The sequence below is a fragment of the Sciurus vulgaris genome (assembly GCF_902686455.1).
Source record: "Sciurus vulgaris genome assembly, chromosome: 3".
Lineage (NCBI taxonomy): Eukaryota > Metazoa > Chordata > Mammalia > Rodentia > Sciuridae > Sciurus > Sciurus vulgaris.
The window spans coordinates 149,082,802-149,108,851 of NC_136463.1; the positions used below are offsets into that span (position 1 = coordinate 149,082,802).

The window sequence follows — 26,050 nt, forward strand, 5'->3', positions numbered from 1 at the left end:
GAGGCACTAAGCAACTCAGTGAGACCCTTTCAAAACAAAATAAAAATAGGACTAGGGATGTGGCTCTGTGGTTGAGTGCCCCTGAGTTCAATTCCCAGTACATGCCCCCCCACCCCCCCCCCCAAAAAAAAAAAAAAAGAACCAAAAGCCATCTCAAGACTTCCAGGTCATCCCTAACTCCATACGAGCTGAAAAGCAACTGAGTGGAGGCAGGCAAAGGAAAAAAAGTTTGGTCATCACCACTGAGTTATCCAAGGACAGGGTCTTCAACAACAGAATTACCTGTAGGAACTTGCATTGTGGCTTTATGCTTTCAGCTTCCATCAAGAGATACTGTTAGAACCAGTTACATAAAACTGGTTGTTTCTATGTTCTACTCATGAAGAGTTGTAGAGGAAAACAATACGCCATTAATAAGACCCGTATGAGAAATCTCAGGCCCAGTGTTTTCCTCCTCTTCCTTCTAATACTCATTCCAGAGGCAAAGTTTACTTGCATGTAACCCTTTTGGTTCTACTTTGGTCCAAGAAGCTACATGGTGTTAGACCATTGTCTACAAGGTCCTGTGATATTCTCAATTAACAGAACTGGACAAGAGATCCCACTGCTCTAAGATCCAGAGATCTTTCTCCTCATTTCCTTCTAAACCTTTTCCACTCTCTCCAAATTTTCTCCCAATAGACTTAAATCTATAAAAGCACCAATGGAAGGAACGTTTTGGGGTTCCTCCTTCAGAGTGTTACCATGTAATTCCCCTGATGCAAAGAAACAGTCCTTCAATACAAAGGGGAAAAATAGAGGCAGAAATTATAAATTGGTATTACAAGAGACTGCTTGACTTTACACAACAAACTCATCACGAATTACAATGTTCCCTATTGAATGTTTCTCTCCTAGTAGGTCTTAAGTTCTACCAACTTGCAAATGATAAGGACTTTTGTGTTCCTCACTTTTAACAATTTTTCTCTCTTCAAACCACAACCCTCTCCACTTCATTCTCATAAGATTTAGCTATAATCTTAGAAAAGGAGAAACAGATCAGTCCCTTCACATTTCTGTTGTCATTCACCTTTTCTTCACTTCTGCCTCAGAGAAATGTTCTTCCTTCTATCCAAGACTGACTCCTCCATTTGTGATTGTGAGCTCACCGTATTCTGGGGCATTTTCTATCATCAGTCTTCTTGCCCTTTCATTAAACTTAATTACTGTTTCCACACAGACTCCTTCTCCCTTCTCACCCACAAACATGTCAGTCCTCCCCCTCCTATTAACATTGTTTACTCTTCAAACAATTGTTCTCCCCCTTCCCTCCCAGATTTCTCAAAAGAATCATGTCTATCCGTGGCTTCTACTTTCTTTTTTCTTAACAACTTGTGAACTCTTCATAATGAAATTGTTACACCCAACCATTAGTCTTCCTATTGGGAGTCTGTTCGTTAACTCAGATGACACTCATTTCTTCCTTAGCTTACGTTGCACTACCCTGTCTTGTCTGTTCTCTCCTTCTATCTTAAATAGATTAAAGCCAGGAAAACCAGTTAAAATATTATTAATATTTGTTAATATTGAGTGCACAAATTCAATGTGTCTGTTTTTATAAATTAAGTTCTATTGGGATACCCATTCATTCCATGTTGTGGATGGCTGCTTTTGTGCTCCCAAAGCAGAATTAAGTAGTTATGAAGAAACTGTCTGGCTTGCAAAGCCTAAAATATTTAGTAACTGGCCCTCTACAGAAGATATTTGCTGATCTCTTTGTAGATGATCTAGAAAATCCAGATCTAGATCAAAGATTGTGTACCAGTAGGAATCAAGACATGACTACAAATTATAGTTCAGTGTGTATGAGTGATAAACATTGATGACTAATTGGAAAGGGTACACTAAGAAAATACAAATGTTAGAATGACAACTAGAGATTTCCACTTGTTATACGTGGTAAGTATCACTGTATTAACGAAGGGAGGAAACACAGCCAAGAAGTTTGGGTGTGGAAGTGATAGAATAGAGAACATGATCATGATTTTGCCCAAGAAGTATGTCACATTTGAAGATACTTATATTGTATCCAAATAAAGATAATTCAGATATGCTCAGTGCCCAGGAAGAAAATCTTGGAATGCTTGTGTACCAGAATAAGAAAATAAACTACAGAACTTGAAAGTGCATATAACTTAAAAGTTCCAACATATATAAATTTCTTCTTCTTACAGATTCCATTGTCAAAGTCTGTATACCATTTATCTCATTACACTTTATACCCCTTACATGGTGAGTTTATCACAGAGTTGATCCTCCTTATTCACCCACTCACTGAAATTTGTTACTCGTAAAGAAACACTCATGGTGCAGTCACTGTCACTTACAGACATACTACAGTGGTAAAGGCGATCTGTCAAAACTCATTCTCAGCTAAGGTTGAGCAAGGTGACATTCTGCCTTGCTTCAGCTTGCATACCATAAGTGTACTTTCTGTCTTATTAAGCATTTTTTTTTTTCATTCTTATGCTTTTTGTTGGTGATTTCACTGTTTACCAAGTGGCCCCAAAGCATAGTGATGAAGTGCTACATGTGTTCCTACACACCAGAAGGCTGTGATATGCCTTATAGAGAACAAATGTGTTAGGTAAGCTTCATGAGCTGTGGTGCCATTGGTTCCGAGTTCAGTGTTAATGAACCAATATTATATGTTATGTAGTGTCTTTAGACAGAAACACAGAAAAGAAGGTTATGTGTTAATCATAACATTTAAAAAAATGTTATGAACAGAGATTTGAGGAACTTCTATATTTCCCAGAGGAGTGATGCTTCAGTATTCACCAACTGAAACTTTTATAGAACATAACTACCATGAATAATGATAATTAACTGTACCTTAGTCCACAACCAGATAAAAAATCTCAAAAAACCCTTTATTCATCTTTTGTGCAAAATGTACATTGCCATTCCTTCACATTTTTTAAAAGTATTCATTATTACCAGAGAATAGACCTGCTTGTCTTCAAATTTATGTAGTCTTTCCAATGGACAAAACTTAATAATAAACATAGCTATATTAAACAAGTTCAAAGACGGCCTGGGTCAAAGGCTTGCACATTCAGGCAAACTTTTAGTAATAGCAAATTTAAAAATGCTTTTAAACAAAGGAAAATCACAAATGTTAAAAAAAACAAAAAGTGCTTTTTAATTTTTAACCAGAAGAATCATTAAGTTGACAACAAACAGTTCTGTGGCTTTTCTTGCTTCAATATTCATAATGTGTGTTTATATGCTTTAGTAACCTGATTATGTAATGGAAGTGAAGATGGCAGGGCAATTACAATTTGTGTGAAAGTTACAATCACTGGTCTTTAAAATACTTTTGTAAAATTATTAATTGATAATAATTCCCCCAATTAGAAGTCAGATAATTTTAATACAACTTGAAATTTAAGTATAATTGTTTACACAACAATAAGGACACAATTTCAAATCAGTTATCAAACTAAAAATTTAAAAATAAGTGGCACGCTTACCTAGCCTGCAAGGCTGTGGGCTCAATCCCCAGTACCACAAAAACAAAAATAAACAGAAGAAATGTAAACGGTTATAAAATATCAACTTATAAATGCTACTTAGAGTAAGACTATTCAAAGTATGGCCTTGAACTATTTGTCAACCATCCAAAATGAAAGAAAGAGCTTGTGCCAGAATGAAAATCAACTGCATCACTAGTCACACTGGTTCAGTTTTTTTCATAATAGAAAAAAAAGTTATTTTATATTCTGGCACAATAATATTACTACAGACTGGAAAACAGGTACTACCTTCCTTTGTTTAAAGTGTCATTATAATTTCACTGCTCAGTTAGGTTAACTTACAGTAGAAAAATGATTAAAATGACAATTGTAATTGTCATCTACACACCATTTATTTTAAAATCCCATCTATCCAGGGATCCTACTCAAAAAGCAAATAATTTTATAAAATCATCACAATTTAACAATTTTCTTCAGATGTGTTTAAATGTCACTGACACCTATACATTTGGAGGGGTTCTCTAGATTCCTACTTTAGGAAAATACATCATTTGCTTTGTATAGACTTTTGAAAAAAATCTTGGAAGAAAAAGAATAAGAACTCAGTCATTTGCTAATAAATTCTCTTGAAAGATTGATTTTCACCTTTAATCAGTGAAAATATTTAAATTATCTTCATCAAAAGATTGTTTTCTTACAATAAAACAATGTTACAAGAAAGTTATGGAAATGTATAACTGAATATTCTATTATCTAAGGGGAAACATGTAAAACTATTTTAAGATTCCTCAGAGATAAAGAAAGCCTGTATAAAATGATTTTTAAAGAAGTAGCTTATAATTCAAAACTCAACATTTCTTCCTTTTTTTTGGTATAGCATAATTACTCTAAAATTTTAAAAATATAATACAGTGTTTTGGAAAAGTAATCATTCCCTCATTTTCAATGACTTACTAAGCTTTACTTACATTACCTTAATACTGAAGTTCAAAAAAAAAAAAAAAAAAGACATTCAACAATTTAGAAACAATTCATATATGTTTTAGATATATAAAAGCTCAATTTAGAATCTGCAGTGTCTAGTTTATTGAACCAACAAACTACTTCTTAAAGAATTTAATGTGTATTGATTAATTCATAAAAAGAGAGCTCTTGTAGCACCTGAGTTGAGCACAATATATCAGAGCAAAGAATGGCTAAGAAAAGTTGCTTAAAGACTAAATTTTATCTGTACATATATACACATATCTATACATATACACATATGTATATACATACATACACACAACAAAGTAGAGAGAACTTTACCTTTTAAAATGCTGTGGATATTAAAGGAATTCACCAATTAGTCAAATAAAATAAGCTAATGGTCATTAAAAAATAGTTTAAAGTCATCTAAAGAATTTGGAATTTTATAAAAATTTCAGAAATTTAAGTCATTAGAGTAATATCTGACTCAATGGGGAAATATGAGGTTGTTTTGTATTGTCAACATAGAGTTTGATAGTAACATGGCCATGAAATCAGTTATTTTAAAAAGATTTTATAACAGATTTTTTAATGATCACCAGATAGAAAAACTCATTAAAGATTACTCTAAAATAAGAAAATCGTACTCCACTATTAGGATTGAACATGGTTTGTGATCACTGACCAAACATTCTGCTCTCCCTAGACTTACCCACATTGCTCCCAGCAAAATATCACAATTATAGGCCACTGTGTTGGTGGTCTTAGGCCTCCTCCAAGAGCCTCCTTAATCACTAGGAATTTCACACAAGAACTTTAGGAGCATTTGATGTCCTCATGTTTATGATCACATCACCTTGCTACTGCTGACCCTTGGCATTGTGCTAATAGTTCTGTTGATGCTGTGCTATTTTTTATATATACTTTTAGAGCACTAAATGATGGACTTGTATTTAGGAGACATAAAAAAATTCAGTAAGCAGTCTGGGTCTGCCAATATTTTCTTCCACACTTAATTAATGAATACATTGGATTAAAAATAGAGTATGTTCAATTTTACCAAGTCTCTTGTATTCTAGAGCATGAAGAACCACTTGCATACCATGCATCCTCCATCTTCCAGACCTTATTAGATCTGAAGTATGTTCGGAGTGGGCAAAAGACATTTGAGTTTAAAAATAAAGCCATGTTACTCTTTGCTCTGACTTGCAGAGAACATCAGTCTTTTAACTCCATTTTGTTCTAGTTAAAGAACCTCTTTCACATAGCAGATCATATACAGTGGAAATTGTTTTGAAATATAGTTTCGAAATATTTGTAATTGAAAAATATTTTCTTATAAAATATCTCTGAAGCATGTACAAAGTAGTATATATTTTGGCTTAAATTTTACACTGTTTTACTAAAGAAATTATGTCAACAGTCATGGTACAGAACTCATCTTAAGAGAACCTATTAAATGCCAAAGTCTTCATTTTGTTCAGTTTATAGTAACCATAATATAGCACAGACTTTTTTCTTGATATATAAAACATTTTTATAAGTTCATGTGAACTTGAATTTTTCATTAACATGTGAACTCACATGTAAAATTTTATTTTTGTCATGTATTTAAATATTTCCTCTGTGGAGCTATCTCAGTGGAGGAAATGATATTATGCTAGCAACCAGAACTTTAAAACACTTCTCTAAAATTCTACTATGCAAAAAGGCATTTACAATATAAACAGTCATCTATGAAGCTACAAAGCACTATCTCACAATGGAGTAGATTTCAAATTTCAAAGTCAATTCAAATGAGTCAAAGAGGAAAGTGCTAACAGAGTAAATCTGGAACAAGTTCATGGGGATTGGGCAAAGAGTCATCAAAACGAAATCTTTTGGAAACCATGCTGCTATCCTCTGGAATATTCTCTTTATCTTCCCGATCGCCACAGGTTCCATTACAAGAGGATTTAGAAGTTTTATCTTCAGAGGACCTTACTGGATGATCCTGAATTTGAGAGGAGCTGGAAGTTTCTTCAGGGTGAAACAAGCTTCCAAAGTCCCACTGCTGTAGCCAAGAATGAGAAAGGCAGGATTCTGCTGTAGGTCTTTTCCTTTGAAAGAAAGCACCAAAGGGAAATTAGCACTAAAAACAAGTTGAAAAGGTCTTTGGATTGATAGATTACAGACATTTATAAATTATTAAGAAGATAACACATAATATATAAAATCCAAATAGTAGAGAATGATAATGACAATAGTAGCTAACATTTATTGAATGCCTAGTTATATTCCAGCTACTATTCTATTTGTTTCCAATATATTATCTAAAAATCAAAAGAAACTAAGAAATAGGTACTGTTTATACTGTTTAACAGATTAGGGAAGAAGGATACCAAGAGGCTTGGATTTTGCCTAAATTCTCCTAACTTACAAATGGTACATGCTGTAGTCTGGATCTTGAATGTCCCCCCAAGAGGCCTGTGTGTTAAAAGCTTGGCCACCAGCCTACAGTGCTATCAGAAGGAAGTGAAAGCTTTGGGAGCTGAGTGAAAGGTCATTGGGAGCATGCCTTTGAAGAACATAAAGGGACCCTGGCCCTTCGTCCCTCTCCTGGTTTCCTGGCCACCATGAGGTGACCAGTTTGTTCCATCCACATGTTCTTCTGCCGTGACTCTGCATTGTCGCAGACCAAAAACAGTGGCTCCAACTCTCCATGGGCTGAAATCTCTGAAATGAGTCAAAATATACCTTTCCATCTTAATAGTTGATTATCTTGAATAAAACGTGTCAATACAGCAGAGTGCAAACTAAACAAAAATTTGGTACTCAGAAACTGGGCTGTTGCTTGTGATTGTATGGGGCTGATGATGTAGTTTAGAACCTTTGATACTGGTTTGGAAAATAGGAGGAATTTAGAAATTTTGAGAAATAGGCTACAGAAAGTCTAGAAATGCTATAAGCAGAGCTTAGTGGACAAATTCTGATGAGAGGCTCAGAAGACCACAGAACTGCTAATAGGAATGTGAATAGTAAAGACTGTGCTGATAAGGATTCAGATGAACATGAAAACTCTACTGGGAAGTGAACTAGAGGCAACCCATATTACATTCTGGCAAAGAACTTGTCTATATTTTGTTTATGCCCTAAAACTGTGTCAGGCTGAGTTTAATGTTAAAAGACTGACTAATATGATATAGAAAATATCATGGTTGCACAGAACTCAGGAAGTGGCACAGGCAGTACAGGCTGCTTTTAGTCAGATTGATAGTGAGGAAAAAAAAAAAAAAAGAGGGGCAGAGTGTAAAAGTTTGGAAAACTTGGGAGTTTAGCCAAAAAAGAAGTATAAGAAAAGTTTCAGACAAGGAGGGTATAGTTGTTAAAGAGATCAGCACCCTTAAAAATAAGCCAAGTACCTTGAATTGGTACAATAGGAAACATGCCTTGAAAGCATCTCAGGATCAGTTAAGACCCCTCCCCTTGTAGGCTCAAAGATGGATAAGTGTAAACTTGTTTCAAAGACTTCCCTTGAGAAGAGAGCCCCAGGGTGCCCTATTTGCACGGAGATACCTCAGGAATTGTTTATCTGGGATTGCTTTCCCCATGTTCAGATTTCTAGACACCAGAGGCCACTGTGCGCATGATCCAAGCAGGACCCCGTACATCTCTTGTTAGAGGCAAACCTTGGCACCATCCACATAATGTGGTTTTGCAGGCATGCAGAATTCAAGAGTAGTGGAATCATGGATGCTTCCGCTAAAATTTCAAAGGAAAGCCTGGGAGTCCAGGTTGTTTGTGGCAGGGTCAGAGTATATGCAAGCAGTCCCTGACAGGATGATTTCACAGTAAAGCTGTGAAAGTGAAGCCAGAGCTATAATGCAGAACTCAAGAAATTAGAGATGTCAGGAATGCAGGACACCTGCTGAAGCTGCAGGCAGTGAGCAGAGAAAGGCCATGAGGGCTGCAGTTAGCAAGATAGGGATATCCAAGCCCTTTGGAATTCACATCATACACCCATACACATACACACAAACACATGTTCCTACACTATATATTTTTGCAATTTGCTTTCTTCATCCACTCAGTAAAGTATCTCAAGCATAATTTTCCACATCAGTACAGAGTTAACATATTGTCATATTATTTATCACTTTTCCATATGGATATGCCATAATTTATTTAACCAGATCTCCATCGATGCTTTCAGATTTAACTATAATTAATGCTGAAATGAACACTGAAAAAAAATTGGGGGAACTTCTCTGATTATTTCCTGTGAATAAATTACTAATAAAGTTATTTGGTCTTTCTATTTTGAAAGATGGTTTTAACTGCCCTCTAAATGACCTCTACTATGCAAACCTACCAATATTTTCTATAAGATTATGAAAAAAATCAAATTTTAAAAAATTACTTTCAAAGTTTACTTTTAGAACCAATTTTATTCTTTATTCCATCCCCAGTGCTAGGGATCAAAAAAGCTTGAAAGAATATGTTAACCTAACAAATAAAATATACACATATATATTTTTTTCTTTTTTTTCCCAGTGCTAGGGATCTAACCTAGAACTTTGTGCATGCTCAGCAAGTATTCTACCATTAGCTACATGCCCAGCCCATGAACTTACATTGTATAAGGAAAGACCTAAAAACTACTTTTTTCTAGTAAATTTCTTCGTAGATGCACAATTCACATGAAAAAAAATTTAATGGCTAAACACCACTTTCTCTAATTGAAAATCTTACTTCTGGTCTGCATTCACAAAAAGATAATTGAAATTTCCTTTAATGAAGAAGAAAATACTGCCTCATTATCTAGGTAAATGATAAAAGACAAAGAATGAGAATGAGAAGTGAACAACAAAAATAATCAAGGAACTATTTAGGCTTTATATTTCCTCATCACCTCCAAGCCTCATATCTGTTATGTGCAAATTCATTTCATATATAAAAGTGTTCCTAGTTGTGATTACTGAAAGAAAGAAAACTGGAATACCTACATTCTTTAACCTTGATATGTATTGAAAATTCAACTTACCATGAAACTTACAGATGAAAATATAGTAAAAAAGCTTGAAAGAATATGTTAACCTAACAAATAAATTTTAGTAAAATTATAAACTCCCTTGGTTTATCAATCCTTTGGAGGAAAACATAAATAAGTAACATATTCTCTATTATTTTGTGTTCTTAAAAAATAACACTAAAACTTGAAAACCAAGGCAAATCAATGATGTTTATCCAGCACTTGAGGTTTTCAAATTTTGTTTCTATTATGACAGCAACATGGTCAAATATTACAGTAGTAAAAAAAGGGAAAACACCCACCTATAAACATAACTCTAAGCTGAATATAACCACTGATTAGTATATGCTTTGTCTTTTGTTTTTCTGTATAGTTTTTGCCTGACTGTAGTAAAGTTAATGTGCTCATTACAGAAATTTTAGAATATTAAAATTTTAAGCAAAAATTGTTTATAAAGTACAGTAATAACACAATTTCTATTAAATAACCATTCATATCTATAATCTAGCCAGTAATACTTGTTTTGATTTGAATTAACCTAATAAAATAATTAAGAAATCAATGAGGGCTGAGGACATAGCTCAGTTCGTAGAGTGCCTGCCTGTCAAGCACAAGGCCCTGGGTTCAATACCCAGCACGGGGGCGGGGGATCAATGACTTTTTGTTTTTCTCTCTCTTAAAAGATGAAGAAACTGAGTCCTCCAGGAGGTTACATAACTGTCAGAGATGAAAGACTGAAAGAAAGAAAATCAGGATCCCAGTTCAAGGCACTATGAATATACCATGGGTAATGAGGCCATTTTAAGTAAATAGTGCTGATTCTGGATGAAGAAAACATTGGCTTTTCCTTTTTTTTTTTTTGCCTTTAAGTTGCTAAGGAATAAGAGTCCTGATACACAGTTACAAGGCTGTTTAAGCATCTGATCCTTCAAGATTTGACAATCAGTAATTTGTTCTTGTTATATACCTGTAATTATTTAACTACAAATCATTCACAAAAAAAAGTCTTATAATAACCAGCCATATGTACTGTAAACTTTCTATTATTTTCAAGGATTAGAAGCTGGTTGAGAAATAACCTGTATATTTTCATTCCAAATTTCCTGTTGTACATGTAAAATTTTTTTTGTTGTTGTTTTTAGTTGTAGATGGACACAATACCTTCATTTTATTTGTTTATGTGGTGTTAAAGAAGATCAAACCCAGAGCCTCAAGGCAAGGCTCAGTGCAAGGAAAGCACTCTATCACTCTACCCCATTCCCTTTTGAACATTTTTTTATCTGAAGCTACATATTTATTATTTAGTGATCTTTCATATCACCTCTCCCCCCATTTTACCTGAAACCTCAGCATACTTCTAATTTTATATCACTTTAAAATGTATCTTTCTTAATGAACACATATTATTTACTTTGTAATAGTAATTAAACAATTAATATTATTACTTACTCTGGATTTTTTACTAGAAGACACTGGATAAAGTCTGTGGCCAGTTGTGAAACTGATGAAAAAGTTTCTTCTGAATAATCTACATTAACTTGAGAAATATTAAGATATGTTTCCTGATTATCTTCTCCCACAAATGGTGACGTATGAGTTAACAACATGTATGCTATTATTCCAATATTCCTGAAAAATGAGAGGAGGATATTAAAAATGTATGTTAATTTTTAAATATTTACATAATCAATGTTCTATAAATTCCTGTCCTGAAAACTTATATAAACTATAGACTCAATTGCTTTTAGAAATTCCTATATTATTAAAACTAAAATAACTAGTTACCTCAAAGTGTGCTTTGCAAAAAGAGAATTTGCATGTGTTACAATAACACAAACATAATGTATTAAAAATATATCATGATGTCCACAATATACTCTTCAACACGGATGCCAGTTTCAGAGCTAGAACACTGCTGCAACAGTTCCTAAATGGTGTGCAATGACACGATGTTAATCTTTAAGTTGTAAGCAGGGGTTCTGTGCACATAGGGTCTGCAAGTTTAGCAAAGCACAGGGTTGGACAGGTAAATATCTCCACTACAAAACTTTTCAAAGCTATATATATATTAATGACAAGGCTGGCACTCAGAAGCCAGAAACAGACAATATGGTACATGTTTCACAAACATATTTAACAATGGGATTTTTTTTCCTTGGCAAATTAATGAGCAGTTTCAGAGAACACAGGGAATAAGTCAACTCTTCCACTTGGCCTATGAAGTCAGTCTCCTGCTGAAGTCCCAAAAGAAGTTCTAGCATCAACTCTGGTTCTATTCCCCATCATATTCTTTCTGTGGTAGCCACAAAAACTCATAATTCCCTAGCGAGTACCCTCATGAAACCAAACTTGTATACAACAGACCTCATCTTTCTTCTTGGTAAACACCTCTGCCTAATTCTCCTGGACCTAGATTTGAAGTTTCCCATTGTTAGGTGGAACCCAAGACTGCTTTGTCTACTGCTTCATCCCAGGCTTTCTGAGCATTTTATCTCTTTTACAGAACATGTAGCTCTGTACTGTGGATATTTTGTTCTCTTATTCAACTGTGTCTTCATCACTGAAAGGAATTTTCCCATTTATTTCTGTACCTAGGCTCAGAGTTTAAGTGTTACCTTGAAAGGACAGATAAGTAAATATTTTCCTATGGTGTAATAATGATACTTGAATAAAATCTCCTTAAAAAAAAAAAAAAAAAAAACCCTTATCATTTAACCTTGGAATCAAAGAACCCCAAAATATACATTACCCAACTTTCAGAAAATGAGGGCATTTAGGTAACTAATAGAATCTTACCACATATCTGTTGCTGTGGTAATTGGATCATAGTTCAGGATTTCTGGTGCTAAAAGAGAAAATAAATGTCAAATTCAATACTGACAAATTTTATGACATAAAAATAAAATACATTCCATGTTTTCATAATTTTATCAAAATGAATTCTACTGGCACATATAACTATAAAAGAATGAATGAAAAATTTAAAAAAAGAAAGAAGTACAAAAAATTATACTAAATTATAACTGGATTTAATTTGAAAATCTGAATGACATAAGAAATTTAGCATTGTTTAGTTATCCTGCGATTACACATTTAAACACATCTAATGTTGAACAAATTATAAGACCAGATGGTTCAAAGTGCTGACGATATTCTTTGTAGCAAATGGTAGCTACATAGTTAAAAAGAAGCAAGGTTTCATTAAGATTAATCTCAGAAGAAGCAATTATGAAAAAATAAAATGTGAGAAACTAAAATGTTTATTTAAAGTTTTAGTTTTATTACTGTTAGGAATTAATTTCATTAGATTGATTTAAGTTTATCTTTTCAAAGTAAATAGGATCATATGCATTTATAATGACATTATAAGCAAATTATGCTTCTTGGATATAACAGATTTTCCAGTATATTAAATACCCCTTTTAAAATATCAAAAACCTAATTTCCAAAGCACTTAATTTCCAGCTCTCTTCACCTGCAAAAACAAAAACAAAACAAAACAAAAAAATGGAAAAAAGAAAAAAAGGAGCAAAATAAATTCTCTATACTTCTCCAAAACAAAATTGTTTTCTAAAGCCTAACATTCTTGCTAATAAAGCCTTTCTCCTGTTCCCTAACTCCCATCTTACTCACTTCTCTTTTCCTTACATACAAAGTCTTTATACACAAATACTAAACTTTAACGTTTAGTCAATGTCCTGTGAATGTTAATAATCCTACATTCAGTACAGTTCATATAAATGTGTCACAACTAAGTTTCAGTGTATTTAAAGACTTGAACCTAATGAATTCTGGAATTATGTACTCTAAAATACAGCTTTAGAGAGGTATCATTACTTAATAAATGTGAAAGGTGCAGAAAATAAAAGAAAATTCTTACCTAAGTATTCTGGCGTTCCCATGATCTCCCGAAGTTCACAAGCATTCCCGATTTTTCTAGACATTCCAAAATCTACAATTTTGATATCTCCAAGAGGGTATATGCTGCTCAATAATATATTCTGTGGCTAGCAAATGTACAATAAAAGAATGTTAATCTCAGACTGAAGATATATTAAGTGAAATTTATTGCTTAGCTATTATGTATTTCCTTGAATCATTCATCAAAACAGACTGAATTACTATTTAGGAAGAGTTATACATTCAATGAAGACTAAAGTAAAAAAATTATATTCAAAAAGGTTTTTCAGTTTGGAGGAAAGTTAGATTGATGGATTGATTATGAGACAGAGTACTCAGTAATAAGGGAAGACTACCTAATACTGCCCATAAAAAGTCCAAGAAGGCTATGCAGGAGAGATGATGCTTAAGTTGAGTCTTAAAAGGGTAAGCATGAGTGTGCAAGGGAGGAAGATGATCTGGGAATAGCACAAAAGGAGGCATGAAGGAATGAACATGCATACATTTCTAAAAGCATTTCAATACAGTCTGATGGTTCTGGATGAGCTGGGTCTGATTGTTCCCAAGTTTGAAGTTAGACAATAAGATTCATGATTCATGGTACACTTCATCTACTGCCTCCTAGAATCATGTGACTCAGCTTTACAATATATGGTAAGACTATGGTTTATGACAAAGTTTCTGGCTACTAGCAAAACATATATAAATGTAAAGGTACTATTCCTAAAGTCTGTACAATCATAATAGTCTCTTACCTCTGGGAGAATCTCATGTTTGTTTATTATTGAATCATAGATACCAACACAGGATAAAAAGTAAGGGTAATTAGTTCTGTTGTTGTCAATCTCAGGCTTTATGGTATACAAAGTTAGGCTTATATGCCATCCATGACTTCAAGTGCTGTGTGATGCTATGTAATATACTTAGTTTGTCTTTAGCAGAAAAAAAAAAAAAAAGCCCAATAATAGGAAGCTGATGGGAGCCTAACTATCCTGGTACTTTCTATGTTTCTTCTTTTTCTATATCTCATCAGTAGTAGAAATGGTAGGGATACTAGATGGTCAAAACTGCTCCCCCTCCACAGGGGTACCCAATAGAGAAGGGCTTTTCCACCCCCTTTTCTTTTGGAAAAAGGGTAAGAGAAAGCAAAGATGACAAGTTCAGTTTGAGATATGTACATTTTAAAGTTTCTATAGGATATTCACATGGTATCCAATTTGTAGTTTAAAAAAAAAGGGAAGATTTGGAAATTAGGAGATAGGCCTGCAATATAGGTAGAGATATGGGGATGATGATGATGATGATTATAAAGTGGTTGTGGAAGTCAAAGGATCATGCAGGGAGACTGCAGAGAAGAGTCCAATGTTCAAAAAATAAGAGACAGATTGGTACAGACTTTCAGGTCCTTGGGTGACTATGAAGAAAAGGAAGAGAAAGAACAACATTAAAATACTTAAGCCTAAAAAATCTGGAAAGAGTCAGAAGACTAAAAGCCTCGAGAGAAAAATGAATGAGCATAATGAGCATAATGGAAACAAAGGAATGAGGATTATTAAGAATATATCTTCAGAGATAGAGAATAGAAATGAGTATTTCAGAGGTGGACAATTTCATAAAATAAGGAAAGATCTAGGGTGTGGCTCTAAGAGAGGGATGGTGTGGAATGACTATAGGATTAGAACATAAGAATGATGCATTTAAAGAGCTCAGTGATTAGCTGCTCCCATGTGCAGTCGTCTTCTGTCTGTCAATGCAAAATTAAGTCCTCATAGCATGGAAGTAGGCAAAGAGTGCACCCAGAACAGGATGAATATGACCGGTTTCTGATCAAAACTAACTTAAAATTCTGAACATCAAAAGCAAAGAAGGAACACAGACTTTGCATTACTTTAAATCACTTTACCTTACCTTTAAATCAAGGTGTACAATGTTATTCTGGTGTAGATAATAAACTCCTTCAAGTATTTGTTTAATGAGTCTGATAACATCATTTTCAGAGACCATTTCTGCCAGCTCAGGTAAACACAGGTTGAAAATTTCTCCACCTGCAGCACTGAAAACAATTCATATAACACAAACTTTTAAATCATTTGCCTAAAAATGACATTTAAATAGTGTACCTTGCTAAATAAAAGACAGCCATGTAAACTTTATTGTATGTGTGTACATATGTACATACTTGTAAGAATGGCAGGGGGAGGGGAGATTCTTTAAAATTTTTTTTTATCTTATTTGTTCTAATTACTTATACATTACAATAGAATGCACTTGGGAGGGGAGATTTTTAAGGAAAATAAATGACAAAAATAATTAAAATTCTGGGTACTAATACTTGAATACTGAATAAATAAAACTGAATTGCTCTGTAAGTGAATAACGTTATAGTCTCCCTTAACTGTGATAGAAATAATAAAAAAGTAGTTAATACTTCAAGCTCTGCTCTATACATATAGATAGATAGATCTGGATATAAATGAATATCATCTATTTTGATCCTCATGACAACCAAGTTACAAAGATGGTTATTATTCTCATTTTATAAATGAACAGGATCAAAACAGATCACCTCTGTAAGTATTAATCAAAATGTCTGACACATGAAAGAAGCAAGGAAGATTTGCCACATTACCCTTTATGGCAATGCAGAAAAAGCTCTGTAGACACATATAAAAGTTCCAATCACTTCAATCTCACCCCTCCCATCAAAACTCCCTGAAAATTCACAAGAAATTAATATGTCTCATGATAACATGGTGAAAACAATCTGAATATTGATGTTATTGTTTATAACAGAGAACTCCAAAATGAGGTGTAGGAAGACAATATTGGCAATTTACATTATTTTTCTCATCTAAAAACCAAATAACTACATCTTCATGAATAGTTAATAAATGGAGAGCTAAAAAGAGTTCACCTTAACCAAGTTCAAATTTAAGAAAACCAACAATGAAACAATCTGACATTAATACCACCTGATGTGAAGGAATAAAATGTACACATTACCTATACGGTCTTCTTGACAAGGAAAATGTCATAATCTAATCATGGGGAGGGACATTGACAAATTCAGAATGTATGACATTTCAAGTAACACATGATAGAAATTTCCCCCAAAATAGTCAGTGTCATGAAAAATAAAATTACTGAAGAGACTCAACAATGAAATATGTGAATCTCATTGGATCTTGTACTGGAAAAAGTCAGATTGTAAGACATTTTGGAGACAAATTTAAATATAGCCTATTAGATGATACTATTGGATTAATGTTAGTTTTACTGTGTTTGATAATGGTACTGATCATATAGACAAGTACTCCTAGTCTTTGTAATAAGTACTTCAGCAGGTAAAGGATAAATATCATGATATGTACAATTTTCAAAATGTTGCCACTGTAAAATGTCAAAAATTGGTGAATCAAAGTGAAGCATGTAAGACTGTTAATTGTACTATTTTCTGATCTTTCTGTAGAGTAATATGAGTGTGGAATGGATTGGTTAGGGAACTGGTAAAGTTTATTAGAGTAAAAGATTCCACCATTTATTTTTACCATATAAAAAATAATGTCACCTTTTAAAACAACTAAACCTGTCTAACCATATTTTACCATCAACTCAAATTACATCATATAATAACACCACTCCAAAAGTTATGGGCATAATAATTAAGACAAAATCCTAGCAATAACTTAAGTAAGTCTTTGTTACTCAGGTAAGAAATTAAACATATTAATCCACTCGAGCATTTGCTGAGTGCTTGCTACATTTCAGCCACAGCTACAGAGATCAATAACAGTTCTGCTAGTTTGCTAAACAGTGTACCTGAATTGATTTTCAGAATATAAACAAGGTCTATCCATAAAATGTGTCAAAACTTTCTAATGCATGTTGTTGTTGATGTTTAAATGAACTCCCAGAAGATGACTTTATGAAAACAGTCAATATTCTGTCACAATTTTTGAAAAATGTTAGCTACTGTTTACATACTTCAAGCACACAGATGTCATGTATGTGATAATTATTCAAAAAACAGCTGACAAAAATAATTACAAAATGCATGAAAAATGAAATCATTTTGATAGTATCCTGGCATTTACTGCAATTTGAATTTATTTTGAAGGTGCCCATAACATGTTTTAGTATGGTATCTTGGTGTTTTGGGAAATATACATGGCATTTATTATGAAATGAAATACTTGTCTATTTAACATTTTCCAAAGTAGCAGTTTCATTTACAAGTAGATTCCAAGTAAATCTATTTCCTGGAACAAACACATTTTTTATTAATATGCAAACAAACCTCTTTGTCTTTAAAATGACTAGAAATTAAAATAAGGGCAATATGCTTTTAAATTCAAAACGGCAATGAGGCAAGTTAGCTACTAAAAAGAATATACTCATCAATACATTTTCTTCTAAAAATAGACTTACTTTATTAAAACTACTAGAATATAAAGCATACTAAACATATATTAAACTGATCTTTTCTAATTGTTACAGGTGTTCAAACACACTTTTTACATCCTATGATAAATGTGTCAGATCTTCATGTAATAAAGACACTAAGAGTCACATGTGGATATATTGGTAAAACCAGTTATTTTAACCATATTCTATTCCCACTACCCTCATGAATTATTGAATATTTCATTGTTTCAATGTACACTGACAGAAGACATTTTATTTCTTATGGCTACAATTACTAACATAACACTATGCATTTCACACATACTAAACGTGTTTCTTAAAGAACAATGTACTAGTCATTACCTTATGCAGTTTACCTTTCTGTTCTTCTTGGATCATTTCCTTGGAGGTGTTTTTCAAGTAGATGCACAAAGTGTATAAATGATTTCAATTCTACTTCCCCATTAAATTGTTTTCCAGAAAAATCTCAATTTCCACGTCATTAGCAAAATCAAACTATCATCATTTTACTACATTCCCCAAATGCTGTGTTGTCATTTATTTCTTGCTGTTTATTTTGTGGTCTTGTGTAAGGCTATACCCCTTAGCCTTGTGAAAAATATCTGAAGATGAACTATGTCTCTCTAATAATTTATCAAAGGAATCCTTACAAGTTCCTGTCACATTTTTATTATTCTTATTTTTTTATATTTCAAGTCACCTTATCTTACCAATTAGACTATGTACCTTAAATTTACTATAGTACATACTTACTATTCTAATATCAAAATGATTTCACTTGAATTCTCATAGACCTCATGAAGATTAATTACACGGGGACAGGACTTTGCCAATTCAAGAACAGCAATCTCATGCAGAATCTCTGCTCGACAGTCCTGTCCTCGTCTTCTCTTTTTTAGAAATTTTGCAGCATATTCTTGGCCAGTAGATTTTGATATACATTGTCTTACAACAGCGAATTTTCCTCTGGAGAGAAAAACAAAACAAAACAGAAAATCCATTTTAATTGTGCCACAGAGAACCACATTAGTATATTATAGACACTTATATACCTCCAAGTTAAAATCAATTGTTTCAAATATTCATGCCATTAGGAATGTGTCTTTATTCTCTAAACTAAATCAAGCATCACATTTACTTTTATAAAATTTACAGTGTTATCACATAAAAATATAAATGACAAACTTTAATAACAGGATATGGCAGATTTGTATTTATTCTTCATTATTAATATGATACATTATCACTGCAAAAAGACAATCTTGTCTGTATACCATCTCCATGCCATATACTTGACATAAATTATTGTGTTTAAGAATCACAACAATGCTATTCTGTTTTGCAGATCTCAAACAAGATACTTAACTTTGTCAAGATAAAGGTTAAACTTAGATATTTTTCCAAAGACTGTACCCTTCATAGGGCATCACATTAACTCCCTAATCAAAATAGCCTTTCTTCAAATATAAGAAACTAAAATAAATGCAAAAATGGGTATTTGGCCTATTTAATTTTATTACTGTAATAATTTTGCATTTGAAAATGATTTTTAGCAAGCTTGGAAACTTTCAATTACAATGTGTCAGTTATTTTACCACTATATTTCTTAGTAATGCCTAGAAGTCTGTGATGCCTATAAGAGATAGCAGAGAGAGGTATTCTATGGAGAGTATTTAAAGACATTTCATGTTCAACTAAGAAAAGTAACAATTATCAGCAGGTAGGTACAAACACACACATTAAAATCATATTTATTATTTTAGAAAGCAGTATGTTTTTGGCTTTCTCCAGTATCAGTACTCAGCATCTTAGTCAAAATTTAAAAACACACCAAAAACTAAGAGTATCTTCTGCTATATGCATCTACTACAAGCATATAGTCATTCAACATTTAGTTTCACAAAGGCCTAAATGAAAGACAATTTTGAGAAATAAAAGCTATTCAGAAAAAAATGTACATATATCCTTATACAGTTTCACATTCAATTCTAGAGAATTTTCAGATTTTGCAGCCCACCTGTAAGTCTTCTAAAACTGATCTAGAAGATTCCAAAATTAATAACTTTCATTCTAAAGCTCAAATTACTCTCCAGTTTCTGGTACAAAAAAGTCAGGTATAAATTAAATTTTTAGAAGATAATTTTGTTCCACAGTTCCCTTGCCCAATTCCCTCACAACAAACTTCCAAAATCTTTAGCAAGGTAAACAATTTTTAATATGCTTGGTCTTTAGAGTGTGTATGGGGTGGTAGAATAAATTGCCTGATTATTTACTTGCTATTTCCAAAAACAAAGATAATAAAGATTTCCACTCTTCTCAAATTTCCCCTAAGTGGGTGCCACGCAAAGCACTGGAAACCAAACAAGTTAGTAAAGAAAAAAAAAAAAGTGTTATAATTATTAAAATATACCTCAAATAAAATCACATATAATAAATCTGATGTTTAAAAGCAGTTTTAAGATTTGAGAATGTTTAATTTTCACTACAAACTATCTTCTCACTTCATGAAAAAGTAATACAAATTGAAGCATTTCAATAAGTACACAAAAATATAAATCAATTCTCCAATTTTATATTTGAATCATTGATGTTTTATAAATTTTACACTGAATAAAATACATGACAGAATAAGAATACATGACTCATAAAAGGTCACATATGGAAATGGAGTACCAAGAATTAAACTTTCTGTGCTAACCACTACAATTTTTTCCTTTAAAATAGTTTTGTTTTTTGTATTTTTTTTTTCTAAGAAGTTTAACTTCTGCCAATTCTTGGATTTAGAAGCAAAAACTTCTCTAAAACAGAAAGGAAATTTTTTATAAAGTAATTCATCTTGTAAAATTTAGAAAACAGAAACAGCCAAGAGAATTATACATCAGAAAATAGTTTATAGTACTAATAGTGACAATTTAGTTTTGCTGTAATTTTATGATTGTATCTACAAGTCAAAATTCCCTCAGAAACAAAGAACAAAAATAATACTTTTTATCTAATTATGAATGAAATCTTACTAGAATGTCATTTGCTGTGCTATTCTGTACCCTGTTCTTGAGGCATGTGTATGTTTTAAAGTTGGAGATTCTCCGAAATTTATATGTGTGTGAATATAAGTAAATATATATATATAATGAATATGTATATTCTGTGAAACCAGGTAAATATTTTTACAATTATCCTAATCTTTAGGGGAAAAACAAGTATATTTCATTCTAAAATGCTAGTTATTAGAAGTCCCCAAAATAATTTTTTATATAAATTGTTACCATACCAAATTTAATAGAAACACTCAAGAAAACTTTATAAACCCTTAACAATAATACTTAATGCATACCCTAAAAAGGCAAGGCTGACTATATTTCTCAGCAGTGAAAAGGTCTAACAGTTACCCTTCTGCATTCTAGAATACACAATAAAATATGAAGGGCTGGGGAGGGTAAGCCACAAAGGAAGCTGACGTTTATTTCTGAGTCTGCCTCACCCTTCTAACCACAAGTCCTATGAAACCTTGTCTCTGTTGGGGGAGGGGTGGAAAAAACTCACCCAACATATTTAAAAAAACAGGAACAATGCAAGGTTTTTGAGAGCAGTAAAAAATGAACTTGACTAACTTTCATGTATTTTCCTTTACACTGCTCATTGACATCTTTAAATTATTTTTTTTAAAACAGTGAATTTAGAAAGATAGCATTATAGTTCATCATATGCTAGAAATATATGTTCATATACTATAAAATATGTAAACCTCAGTAGAAACAAGATTATGATCTTTATTTCCATTTCACAAAAGTACAGTATATTAAGATTGGTTACAATATTGAAAGAAATTTAAGTTCTCAGCAGATGAATTCATGATTTCTAATTTATCAAGGTCTACTTATTAAATACATCATTATTTAACATGTGACTCATTAGCCCATAACAATTTAAAAAGATGATATTATACCTCTTTCACGACAATATTAGCAATCTGAATTTGCTTTAATCAGAGTCTACCAAGAGTTCTTACTCAAAAATGTTAGAATGCATACTGATACAAGTTTGTAAGTCTTACTCATGATGGTACCTCATTTTTATAAAACAATTTAGAATTATTGACACTGCCCTCATCAAAGTTTAAGTTTTCCAAAACCTTTAAAGAAAAAAGACACTTTATAAATAGACTTTCTAGCTCCCATAAGAGCTCTTATTTTGCAAAGTTCATTTAATAAAGGTAACTAAATTTACTCATCAAAATAGTATCTTAGAAAAATACAAATGAAAGCCTTTTATTGTATGTACAGTTCAAGGATTTGATATCCAATTGCCTGTTCAGAGCAGTTTCCAAACACAATAAAAGGAAACTATAAGACATTCATCTAGTCCCCCTTCTCACTTATGAAAAATGAAATCACACAACTAGATCATACAACATACAGAGTAAAGATAGGCCAACTGACTCGTAGCTAGTGTGTTTCTACCTATTATAGGATGCCATATGACAGATTTGATGCAGCTTTTGGAAAAAGGGTGGTTAGATGACAGAATGGGGGTGGAAGGAAGGAAGGAAGGAAAGAAGGAAGGCAGGAAAGAAAGAAGGAAGAGAGGGAGGAAGGGAGGGAGGAAGGTAGGTCAGTTACTAATGGAACCCTAGGCTTCCTCAACACAATCTCCTTTATATTCTAAATGGTAAGATGCTAACAATGGTAAGATGGCTGTTTCTAACCATAGGCCTCCCATTTTAAAGGGGACAAATGAATACTACAAAGTGATCCAGAAGAGGGTTACTGCATCAAGGAAGGCTGTCTGGAAGTCAGATCATATGACAACCATTTAAGGAAATTGACAAGGTTAGAAATATTCAAATGTCTGAAGGACTTTCACATGGATGTACATTACATACAGCTATAAAAGAAGAACACTGTCTATTGGACAGATACTAGCCAAGTAGAAAACAGAACATTTTATGACTATAAGGTATCCACAAAATGGAACAGATAACTGAAGTACTCAAATTAAGGCTGGCTAAGGGCTTGCTGGGGGAAATTAAGAGGAAGGATTGCTCACTGCATTAAAAAAAAAAAAAAAAAAAAAAAACTATCAGAAGACCACTGAAATCTTTTCAACAAAAAGATTCTATGACTATTCAGTGTAAGATACAGGAACCAAAAAGAAAATAAAAACATCCCTTATTATAATGCAATGACAAAGACAGAACAAAACGATTTACCAAAATCATTTAAAAATATTGTTAAAATTTTCTTAGAATATACCTTTAAAACATTCAAGTCAGGCATTGTGGCACCCACCTATAACCCTAGAGGCTGAGGCAGGAGGATCAGGAGTCCAAAACCAGCCTCAGCAACTTAGGAAGACCCTAAGCAATTTATCAAGACCTGTCATTTAAAAACAAAAAATGCTGGAGATGTAGCTCAGTGGTTGAGTGTCCCTGGGTTCAATTCCCAGTAACAAAAAAAAGAAAAAAAAAAAATCCAAATATTTTGCACATGAAATTAATGAGTATGACACAATTATGTATTGTGCTTTTATACTGAGTTCTTTAATAAGGTAGATCTTATCATCTTTATTTTGAAAAAATATTCTCATCATCTTCATCTTGAAAAAGGCTACATTAAATTTCTGTAAAAATGAAAAAGACTACTAAGGAAAGAATTACTTCTAATGGTTCAATTTTGTTTTCACATTGTGATTTTCAAAGAAAAAGTCTAACCATATTATTTTAGTATACATGTACCTACACAAACATTGACTAACCAGACCATTTTAATATAAACCAAAACATTTACCTCCATAACTAAATCACACTGAATATATAAATTAATCACCATTTCCAACCCTTCATTAATTACCTTTAATTTAAAGCTTAGAAGATACTGAATAGATAACTTGGCATGACTTTTATAATTTGATGTATACTAAAAAAGTAGTACTAAATGATCTCATAATATCAGGTCACTCCTTGGCGTTTAGAAACTTACGCCTTGGTTAAGCCAAAGCAAAATTTATATAGGCTTTTATTTATAGAAGACTCATTCTTTATGATACAGAACTATACTTCAGATATAAGTTAACTACTTTTGTTTAATTGGGGAAGAAGTAGTAGAGGGGAATCTTCCTATTTCTTTTTTAGCCAAGTACAAAATATCCTAGGAATTTTTAAAAAGTATTAAATAAAAACTGATACCACCCTATATCAAGCACTTTATAAATATTAAGTAATTTAACCCTTATACAAACCATATAAAATAGACACAATTAACATTCTCCCTTCTTCAGATGAGGAAACTATAGCACTAAGAGGTCCAATAATTTAAATGAGTTCAGACAGCAAGGAAATGACAGAGCCTAGATCTGGACTCAGCAGTCCACTGTGCTATGCAGTCTCTTTTTATTCATGAACTTAGATAAGAAAGGGAAACCTCCCATGAAGACTCTGAAGCTAGGTAGGACACTTGATAGAAGGTCACTAAACCCTGTACAGATTTGATTTTCCAGTCAGTTAAGATGAGACTCTGTATAACAGCAACAGAGATGATGACTTCACAAACTATAGAAACAGAAATCCAAAATTTGACTTTAAACAGCATACACATCATAGTTGTCTTACCTTCCAAGCTCTTTAGGTGTAAGTGTATAGAAATTATTAAAGTTTTCCATTTTAATTGGAGTTTGAGGAGTTGTAGTTAGTAAGCCTGAAATACTTCTACAATCAAATCTTCTCCGAGACATCTTAGATGACTCCCAGATATGCTTCCCTAATCACTTAGTTTTACCTATTTACAAAGAGAGGAAAGAGGATATAACTTAAATGTAATTAAGAAAAAAAGATGTTGTCTTAGGCAGGATGTGTGCTATATTATACAGCTCCAAATATAGCAATAAGGTAGAACTAAAAAAAAAAAAAAAAAAAAAAAAAAATGGTTTCAAAGAGCACATTCGACCCACAAGAGGAAACACCAGAAGCACACATATAAATTGGTGTCAATGCCTCAATGGCATCTGAATAAAGTTACTGACTTCATTCTCTTCCCAACTTGTTTTAAAAAAAAGTTATCATAAAACTGTAATAAAAACAATCATTTATTTTCATTTTAAACTCTTATTCTCTAAAATTACACCTTTCACAGAACTAGGTAATTTAACATAACAAGGTAACAATTATTGATTTTAATTTCACCTGACCAAATAAGTTTGGTTTAATGTTCAGACATTGTGATTTATATTACTGTCCTATGAATGACTACAAGAAATAGAACTTGTTTTGTGGATTGACCACGTTTCAAAACTAAATCCCGACACTCTCCATCCTTCCTTTGTCAAAACCTAGACATTATAACAGCTCAATTGTTTTATTGGATGAGCAACTGACACAAATAAAGCTTTATTCTGAAGTCTTAATCATATCTGAAGTTCAAGATTATCTGGAACTTTTTTTGATATTTACATGCATCCAGTTTACCATCAAAACTACCATTTTGTAATAATGGAATTCATGTTAATAATAGCCGACTATATATTTCGAGATACTTCTAACTTTCTGCTATGCATGGCTAATAAAAGTAAAAGTAGTATTCTTCTTGCTCCTTCCTATAACAAATTCCTAGGCTTTTTTGTTCATTCTCTGCCATATCCCACCACCCCTATTTCCTACTTCACATCTACTATTATTTATTTTCCTATATTCAAATACAAACTATATTCTACTTAGAAAACAGGCAGTGTGCTTAGAGTTCAATGTTTTCAGTTCTATATTTTCTCTTCTAGGTTTTATTTTCAAGTCAGTAAATTCTTTTTTTTTTAAAATAAATTCCTTAGTCTTTGGGGGTGGGGAAAGTAACTACTTTGGGGGTATATCTCTAGAAATCTAAGGGCAGCAATACAGCTTTCTGAAAATAACATCTGGGCTGAAACACATCAGGGTCTGAATTATACTTATCAATACCAGCTATAGGACCCTAATTAAATTTTTTTAACTTTGCTCCATTAGTCCATTTTTCATTACTATAATGAAATTCCTGAATTTCAGGCTCCTTTATTAAAAAAAGAGGTTATTTTGACCCATGGTTCTAGAGTTGCACGCAGGCCTCATTTGGTGATGATTTTCTTGCTGTCAGAGTCCTGAGACAGCACAGAATATCACACGTCAAGAGACAGTGTGAGTGTGAGTGTGTGTGTGTCTGATTTCTTAAAAAGCCACCAGGTCTCAATCTAATGAGTTTATCTACAC

At 32.7% G+C, this 26,050-nt stretch overlaps 1 protein-coding gene across 1 annotated transcript in view; it reads right to left on the reverse strand.

The window, feature by feature from the left end:
* Positions 1-3,163: 3,163 nt before the first annotated feature.
* The window catches only part of STK17B (serine/threonine kinase 17b), a 31,627-nt gene continuing 8,740 nt past the window's right edge, over positions 3,164-26,050 (reverse strand). Inside the window, exons 2-8 of the mRNA XM_079132595.1 lie at positions 24,431-24,596; positions 18,577-18,789; positions 15,307-15,451; positions 13,379-13,505; positions 12,295-12,343; positions 10,948-11,127; positions 3,164-6,586 (exon numbers count right to left, since the gene is read on the reverse strand). Coding sequence (XP_078988721.1) covers positions 6,304-6,586; positions 10,948-11,127; positions 12,295-12,343; positions 13,379-13,505; positions 15,307-15,451; positions 18,577-18,789; positions 24,431-24,552 — 1,119 coding nt within the window. The 5' untranslated portion in view covers positions 24,553-24,596 and the 3' untranslated portion in view covers positions 3,164-6,303. The remainder of the gene's footprint in view (positions 6,587-10,947; positions 11,128-12,294; positions 12,344-13,378; positions 13,506-15,306; positions 15,452-18,576; positions 18,790-24,430; positions 24,597-26,050) is intronic.